Consider the following 7,777-nt stretch of genomic DNA (forward strand, 5'->3'; position numbering starts at 1 on the left):
TACACTAGATGCTATCGATAATATCGTTAAACCAGAACCCAGAGAGAACAACAACATAGATCAATATCAAAATGACACCTTTAAAGTAGTTTGATTTACCCTCGGCGTAGATGTAGGTGAACAAGTATATGGAAATGAGTGTGGCGATGATATCCCACAGTGGGAAAATCAACGTGAATGTCTGCTCGACATTTTCAAAGTTCTGGTATATTGAGTAGAGGACCAAGCACGGAATTTGGATCAACACCACCTGCAAAGCGTATGCACTACCGATCTCTAACGACAAGGCGACATTGCCGCCGACGGCAAACGATATGGCATTAAGGAACTCTGTGGTATTTGGAACCAATGCAAAAACCGTTAGTCCCAAGAATTTGGGGTTTATGGGGAAATCTGCCAAGATGGAGTCCACGTTGTCGACTAGGATTTCTGCGATAATGGCATATAAAATTGTTGCCCCAAGCAATATGATTGTAGATTTCGATCTTGACCAATTGGGTGCGTCGTGGCCGCCACCTTGGTCTTCTTCTGGCTTGGCCGGTAATGGGGTGGTGGGTTTTGGTGTTTGGGTTGGTGTGCTCATGCTGACAACACTGTTTGATCTGAAATAGTCGTCGCGTTTTGGTTCGTGAGACGTAGTTGCCCAGATCAAGGATGCGTGGGTTCGTAAAGTGAAAAATAACCCACAAACGTATGCTGCAAACAAGGCCACTGTGACAATCAACGAAAATGGTTTGATGACTGTTGAGTAGAGGGAGTCCAAGACAAATGTGGGCTGGATAAATCTGCACCGGCCGCAAACTCCGGGGGATGTGCAGTCTTTGCATTTCATTTCGTAGCTTCCGTACATTTGGTAGAAGATCGATGGGGCAAACATCACCACCATGGCATACAGTAACATTGTTGAGGAGACACCAGCAGATCTCGGGTTGTATCTCTGAGTTTTCCGTTTGAATGCACCCCCGCACATTGACAACCCTGGCAACAACAACACTGCACCCAAAATTGACCCAATCATGGACCCTTCGACTAATTTTCCCTTTGCTTGGTTGAGGGCAACACAGTACAAAAAGATTTCCACAATTGTTGAGAAAAAGGCGTTGATCACCGCACCCACGCCCATTGACGATTGTGCGGAGATAGATGCAACGGCCTGGCCAATGAAATATGCCAATGGTATGATTGAAAACAACGACAAGCAGAAAATAAAGTTGGACTCGGTTATCCAGGAGTCCCAGTGCATGGTTTCCTTTAGGAAGTAGTAGTCCAAGATTGCAAAGATGACCACTGACAATAGGTTTATGAAAAAGATGTTGGTACCGTCGATGGTATACTTGTAGTAATGGAATCCGCAGCACCTGTAGGTACATAACAAGATGACCTGGTTCTTCTTTCTTGGGGTGCGTTCAACCCTTTTGTAGTAATCCTTTTCGAGCTCGTAGTCCAATGCCAATGGGTGTCGTCTCATATGGTCGTTCATGGTGTTTGTGATTTTCGCCATGGGGATGGTGAACACGATGAGCCAGCACAAGATGCCGATGAAAAAGGAAATTGGCTGGATAATACCGTAAAAGTATACGTAAAATGCGATTCTTCCAAAACTCCAGTCACCACGTCCGAAAAACCTGACTTTGATGTCGTTAGCGTCGTTGTCCTGCTCGTCTTCTTCTTCTTGTATACCGTCGTCCAACAGCGAGTATGCATCTCGCAAAGGTCGACCTCGGTGGTCTTTTAGCAATGGTCGTGTTGATTCGGATCCAGTGTACCTTCTTGGTGGGGCGAAAAACAATCTTCCTTCTTCCTGGAGTCTCCATTGATGGAATTCGTTGATGGTTCTTCCTTCTAATTGGTCTTCGTCCAAGTAGTTTTGTTCTCGGTTCAACAATACAAATTTACCAAATGGGTATAACCAGTAATGTCCCAACTTTAACAATGCCTTGACGTAAGGTCTCAGTTTTCTCTCAATAGCAAACCCCGAAAAGATAAATACAAATGCTGCGCCAAGCAAGCAGATGAGGCAGATGAGTAATCCCGCAGTTAAGGACCATACGATGTTGGTCAACTTTACGCCCCAGTAAATCCTTGCTGTTGGTTTACGTGGGTCGAAATCGTGGATGTCTTCTTCGGCACGGGTAGCCACTGACCGTTTCTTTTTGTATAACGAAGGTTTCCAAATCTTTATACCAAACGGGTGGGTCGAGTTGATGGCGTTTTGTCTTTCCTTTAAGTTGAGCGACTCGACTGTGGATGTCGACTTGATTGACCCAGCATCTTCGTTGTTGTCTTCGGGCTCAACAAACTCGTCGGTAACATTGGGGGTGGGGCCACTGTCGAGATCTTCTAGTAACCTCATTTGTTCTTCTGCGTCCGTCAAATCTTTGGCTAGTTTAGATTCAATGGTGGCAATTTCCTCGGGAGACCTAAGTGGTGTTCCAGCGATCGAAAGGTGGCCAGAAGATGTTCTGCCTTTGCGGTTTGACAATGCTCGTAAGGCGTCGTTGTATCCCTCTAAATAGTCTCTGTCGCTTTTGGGTTCCGACTCTTTGGTGCTGTCGTCCTTGTCATTTTCATTTATATCGTCGTCAACAGAATAAACCAATCCTTGGGGGTGGCTAACCGAGCCAAGTCGTTTTAAATTGGGTCTTGAGTTCTTTTTCATTCTGGTGGCTGACCGATTCCTTACAGACAGTATGTTGGTACGGCTGGAGCTGCGTGAGTAGTCCTCGGCAGCCACATTCGGTTTGCTTGATGATCCCTGTATTGGTGTGTTTGACATGGGTTGGTAAGTGACGAGAAAGAACCCGAAGAAATTTTTTTTTTGTTTACAGTTTCACCCCTTAAATAGAGAAAAAAAAAAAAAGTTTATATTTAACTACCTAACCTATGTCCTTTTCCCCTGAATGCTGTAGCACCACTTCCAAACCATGAATAGCCGGTTGTAGCACTCTCTTCGTTTCTGGGTGTACTATCAAATGCAGTTGTTCGTACTGAGTTTTTGGATGGGTACCCCAAGAGGTTGTAGAAGAATTTAGGAGCTTTCCAGTACCCTTTATCGTAGATTGAGTCGCCAATATACTCGTATTGACTGCCGCCGTTATCGACGTATCTCAGAATACCCACTCTTCGGGCATCGGTGTGCTGTTCTGTGTTTTTGCCGTAGGCGTCGGGCAACAAATTGTATACCGGCAACGTGTTCAGCTGGATGCAGAGGTAGAGGTACCCCGATAAAATTCCAATAATGGTATCCACAAGTCCTGAAGGCCCACGAAGGATTAGTTTGATGAGGATGTTACCCAATGGCAAGTAGTATGCTTTGATGGGCACGATTCCCATTAAGTTTATCTTGGCGTTTTTGTTGGCTCTCGACCAGGTGTATGTCAAACACGCCAATAAGCAGTCGTGGGGGAAGATTGGCATGGGGTCGAAGAAGGCGTTGTAGAACAATGCAAAGACGTTGACCATGGTTCCGCATGTTATGGCATACCATAGATAGTCGGGGAAGTTGCCGTTGAATTTGCCACCGTATGCCTCTAAATGGTTGGAGAATGTGTAGAAAAAGTATATATCCATTAATGCATTCCATCGCTGGCTCGACAAGACGTCGGAGGGGATAAGGGTGGATGTGAGGAACTTGTAGGAGTTGATCACCTGAAGAGCTATAGCCTTGGCGGTGTTGAACGAGTTTCCCTTTTGGTAGACCTTGTAGATGCCAGCAAAGTCGTTAGATAAGGTGTGGTAGTTGCAGAAGAGTCCTGGCAATGCATCGAACGATGTGATTGCCAAACACGTCATAACCGACGCTAACGTGAAAAAACGAGTCACGGGAGGTATTCTCTGGATGTTTTCAACAATTGTATTAGCCATGGTGGTTAGTGGTGAAGAAAGAAAGAAAAAAAAAAAAAAAAAATTTCCAAAAAAAAAAAGTTGTCTTTTTGATGATACACACACCACAACATGAAGTTGGTACGCTTTCTTATGAATATCCCCAATTCTACTAACCAGCCGATAACGGTTGAGTTGAAGAACGGGAATATTATTAGTGGGACATTGCTATCCTGTAATCCGCTGATGAATTTGCATTTGAAGAACGTTAGGTTACAACAGCCATTGCAGGACCCGATTTTGTTACAGTACATCAACATCAGAGGAAACCAAGTGAGACAGATATTGTTGCCTGATGAGTTGAATATAGAGAGTGTTTTGGCCAAGTCAGAGACTAAAATCAAAGGTAGTGGCGCCGGACCCGGTGCCAAAGCAGTGGCACGAGGTGGGTTTAGAGGTAGGGGCAAGGGTAGAGCGGTTTGAAGTGTGTATATTTACAAGTATGTAGTAATCTTAGAACCATGTCTTTTTACGTTTTTCTCTCTTTTCCAATAACTTCTTGTAGCTTGGTCTTGTGGCGACAATGATGTTATCCATATTAGCGATGGCTTCGGCCCTGGCCTTTAATTTGGCGTCCAACTCTTCTTGTTTGGCTTTGCTGGCAGGGTTGATCATTCCGTGTAACCACAGTTTGTTGGTGTACTTGTCTTCATGGAACTTTCTTGGCGTAGGCGGCAACAAGTCGTGGATACCAAACTTCTTAGCTAGCTTGAACAAGTCTGCAGACCTTCTGCGGGAGAACTTTGCGCTTTGCCAGTTGCCGGACTCTTGGTTTTTGTTTGGGAAAAATGGGTTTCTCAACGGGTCTGTGGTGGTTGATGGGCCATCCTTGTACTGTGCAAATGGTCGTGGTGGGTATTTGATGAAAAAGTTGTGCAACTTCTGGGGGAGTTTGGCGAATGCCTCTTTGGGAGTGAGTTGGAAAGACATGGTTTGGTTGTTGTTTGGGGTGTGTCTTTTTTTTTTGGAGAAAAATTTTTCTTTTTTTTTATTCGACTATACACTTGGTAGCACTATAGATTTCTACATTTATTCTGGGCCATCGATTAAACACTTGACGGCGCCGTTACCGCCTCTGACCAAGTCGTAGGCCTTGATGGCGTCTTTAAACTTGAACCGGTGGGTAATCAACAACTCAAAATTGATTGGTGCGTTTTCTTTGCCGTTGATGTAGTTTTTGTCCAAGATATCAATTGAGGTCTGGTAATCGCCATACCCGTATCTGAACGACCCGTACAAAGTCAACTCTCTAGTTGAGAAATCGGCAATTGGGAAGTTGACGTCGCCACCAGCATTACCGACCTGGACGAATCTGCCGCCGGCTTTTAAGATTTTGACACCGGTGTAGATACACTGCTTGGCGCCACTGCATTCTAAGACCACCGAAGGCTCAATACCGTCAAACGCTTTTACCAAATCGTCGCCGGTCTTGGAGTTGAAGGTGTGGGTGGCAGCACCCATATCTTTTGCCATTTGCAATTTGTTATCAAAAATGTCGACGACCATAATGTTTTTGGCGCCAATGGTTTTGGCAACAGCAGCTGTCAACAACCCAACGGGGCCAGCCCCAAACACAACAACGTTTTCGCCAAACTTCAAGTTGGCCAACTTACAGGCGTGCACGCCGACCGTCAATGGCTCGACCATAGCGCCCAACTCCAAAGAAACGTGGTCTGGGAGTTTGAACAAGAAATCAGCTGGAGCTTTGTAGTATTTGCACAAAGTACCTGGTGGGTTCGGTTCGTCGGGGTTGACTGGTGGCGTAGCAGCAAATGCCATGTGTGGACACAAGTGGTAGTTTCCTGACTTGTACTCGTCGCTGTATCTTGACGGGACACCTGGTTCAATGGCGACCTTGTCGCCCACTTTCAAGTTGGTTACGTCGTCACCAACGGCAACAACCACACCGGCCGACTCGTGGCCCAACACCATTGGTTTTCTCAAAACAAAAGGCCCGATCAGGCCATGGGCATAGTAATGGATATCTGACCCACAAATACCGGTTTTCTTTACCTCGACGATAACGTCTCTGGGGGAGGTGATTTCTGGGGATTCGTAATCTTCAAACGAAATGTCGTCGATTTTGTTAAGCACTAAAGAAGGGTTTGTCATGGTTGGGGAAATAAAAAACGAATGAATGGGGGGGGGGATTGCAAGGTGTATTTATAGACGAAAATTAGGAGCAACAAATAAGGAGTAACAATTGGGAGTAACAATTTCTCCGAAAAATCACTCCACGGCAGGTCGTGTCGAAAAATGTGCACAATCACACAATTTCACCGAACAAAAGATTCTGGGGAGCAGAGTAAGCCAGTTCTCCTGTCTACACGGTTTAGTTCGCCGTTGTTTAGCTCTCTTACGTAGTCTATTTCATTTTAGGTGTATATTTGAATAAATTATTTACTTAGTAAAATGTTGTAAAGCATCTAACACTTCCAATTCGATGTTGGCTTCAGCAGCGACCTTTTCATCACTAGATTCAGCTCTCTTTTGGGCATCGGCAATCAAGTTTTTGACGGCAGAGAGATCAATTTGGTCGGTCTTGAATGCTTCGATGGCGGAAATAGTCAACTTGTTTCCTGGTTGGACCATGGCGATACCGCCGCTGACAAAGTATTGGTCAGAGTCTCCGTTTTTGGAAATGATTTCTAACAATCCTGGTCTCAATTGTTCGACAATTGGAATGTGGTTGGCCAAAATACCCAAATCACCGTTGACAGATGGCAAGTTTACTTGTTGGACTTCGGAGTCGTTGTATAAGGTTTGGTGTGGCAATGCCAAGGATAATTTCAAAGCATCTGTAGACACGGCGGCCTCGGTGGCATAAGTTCTCTTAACCCCAGTGAATGATTGTTTGGTAACTTGACGGAAAACTTGTCTGAACATTGTTGGTGAAGAAGAAAGAAAGAGAAATTTGTTGACCAAAAAAAAAAAAAAATTTATGTTGTGCGAGACGTACTGTAATTTTATTGGTTGTGTGAGACCGGTTCTCGCCTTCCCAAATAGGAAGGAAGTGGAACAGAGCTCCTATATACTAATTACCAAACTGGTTTAAAAAGCCGTCTACATCAAACTCTTCGTTTACGTGGTTGGTGTTGTTGCCATTGTCGAGGAATGTCATGTTCAACCCGTCTAATATCAGCTCGTTGTTTTCAAGTATGTTGTTCATGTCCAAGTCGCTGTCTGTGGTGGCAGGTACTTCGTCGATGGTCTCGTCCGGATCTAGATTTTCGTAGTCCATGTTGGACAACATGTCTTCGTCGTTGGTATCGTCGATGGTTTCATCGATGGTTTCGTCGATGGTATCGTCGATGGTATCGTCGATGGTATCGTCGTTCTGCATGTCGTTGATGTCAAAGCCAATAAAGTCGTCAAAGTTGTCAAACTTTTGTGGGACGGCCTCCTCTGCCTTCTTGGCCTCCTCTGCCTTCTTGGCCTCCTCTGCCTTCTTCTTGGCCTCCTCTGCCTTCTTCTTGGCCTCCTCTGCCTTCTTCTTGGCCTCTTCTTCCTTCTTCTTGGCCTCTTCTTCCTTCTTCTTAGCCTCTTCTTCACGTTTCTTTCTTGCCGCTGCTTCTATGACTTTCAATTCTTCAAATTTCTTTTTCTTTTCAACCATAACGCCGAGACACCACTCTGCATCATTGAGTTTCGACACTGTTTGGTCTAGAATAGCATGGAAGTTTTGGATTTCACCGTTGAGCAGTTGGGTTATGGATTTTTGGATTAGTTCGTTGTTGGGGCTAGTTATCACATTGCTTTGTTTTCTGTTTTGGTCAATTATCTCAAATATGTATCCTGATGATTTCAATATCTCGTCGAGTGAGTTATGTAATCTTGTTTGGAGGTTTTCTGGCATGGTGGGGGGAAATAAAGGTGTGATAAAATTTAACWTGTC

General features: G+C 44.8%; 7 protein-coding genes across 7 annotated transcripts; 1 reads left to right on the forward strand and 6 right to left on the reverse strand. All coding sequences in view use genetic code 12, as the record gives it.

The window, feature by feature from the left end:
* Positions 1 to 4: 4 nt before the first annotated feature.
* On the reverse strand, positions 5 to 2,776 carry CAALFM_CR10800CA (uncharacterized protein; the record flags this gene model as incomplete). Its single annotated transcript, XM_714336.1, has 1 exon — positions 5 to 2,776. The coding sequence occupies one exon, from the start codon at positions 2,774 to 2,776 to the stop codon at positions 5 to 7; it is 2,772 nt and encodes a 923-aa protein (XP_719429.1).
* Positions 2,777 to 2,868: 92 nt separating this feature from the next.
* On the reverse strand, positions 2,869 to 3,864 carry CAALFM_CR10810CA (uncharacterized protein; the record flags this gene model as incomplete). The annotated part of the gene is made up of 1 exon (XM_714337.1): positions 2,869 to 3,864. The coding sequence occupies one exon, from the start codon at positions 3,862 to 3,864 to the stop codon at positions 2,869 to 2,871; it is 996 nt and encodes a 331-aa protein (XP_719430.1).
* A 90-nt stretch (positions 3,865 to 3,954) lies between these two features.
* CAALFM_CR10820WA (mRNA splicing protein) lies at positions 3,955 to 4,305 on the forward strand (the record flags this gene model as incomplete). Its single annotated transcript, XM_714338.1, has 1 exon — positions 3,955 to 4,305. One exon carries the CDS (start codon positions 3,955 to 3,957, stop codon positions 4,303 to 4,305), a length of 351 nt encoding a protein of 116 aa, XP_719431.1.
* A 30-nt stretch (positions 4,306 to 4,335) lies between these two features.
* Positions 4,336 to 4,812, reverse strand: CAALFM_CR10830CA (mitochondrial 54S ribosomal protein mL59; the record flags this gene model as incomplete). The annotated part of the gene is made up of 1 exon (XM_714340.1): positions 4,336 to 4,812. One exon carries the CDS (start codon positions 4,810 to 4,812, stop codon positions 4,336 to 4,338), a length of 477 nt encoding a protein of 158 aa, XP_719433.1.
* A 99-nt stretch (positions 4,813 to 4,911) lies between these two features.
* XYL2 (L-iditol 2-dehydrogenase) lies at positions 4,912 to 5,994 on the reverse strand (the record flags this gene model as incomplete). Its single annotated transcript, XM_714341.1, has 1 exon — positions 4,912 to 5,994. The coding sequence occupies one exon, from the start codon at positions 5,992 to 5,994 to the stop codon at positions 4,912 to 4,914; it is 1,083 nt and encodes a 360-aa protein (XP_719434.1).
* A 288-nt stretch (positions 5,995 to 6,282) lies between these two features.
* On the reverse strand, positions 6,283 to 6,768 carry ATP16 (F1F0 ATP synthase subunit delta; the record flags this gene model as incomplete). Its single annotated transcript, XM_714343.1, has 1 exon — positions 6,283 to 6,768. The coding sequence occupies one exon, from the start codon at positions 6,766 to 6,768 to the stop codon at positions 6,283 to 6,285; it is 486 nt and encodes a 161-aa protein (XP_719436.1).
* A 148-nt stretch (positions 6,769 to 6,916) lies between these two features.
* On the reverse strand, positions 6,917 to 7,738 carry CTA26 (Cta26p; the record flags this gene model as incomplete). Its single annotated transcript, XM_714345.2, has 1 exon — positions 6,917 to 7,738. One exon carries the CDS (start codon positions 7,736 to 7,738, stop codon positions 6,917 to 6,919), a length of 822 nt encoding a protein of 273 aa, XP_719438.1.
* Positions 7,739 to 7,777: the final 39 nt, after the last annotated feature.

Source organism: Candida albicans, chromosome R (assembly GCF_000182965.3).
Source record: "Candida albicans SC5314 chromosome R, complete sequence".
In the NCBI taxonomy this organism is placed as follows: Eukaryota; Fungi; Ascomycota; class Pichiomycetes; order Serinales; family Debaryomycetaceae; genus Candida; species Candida albicans.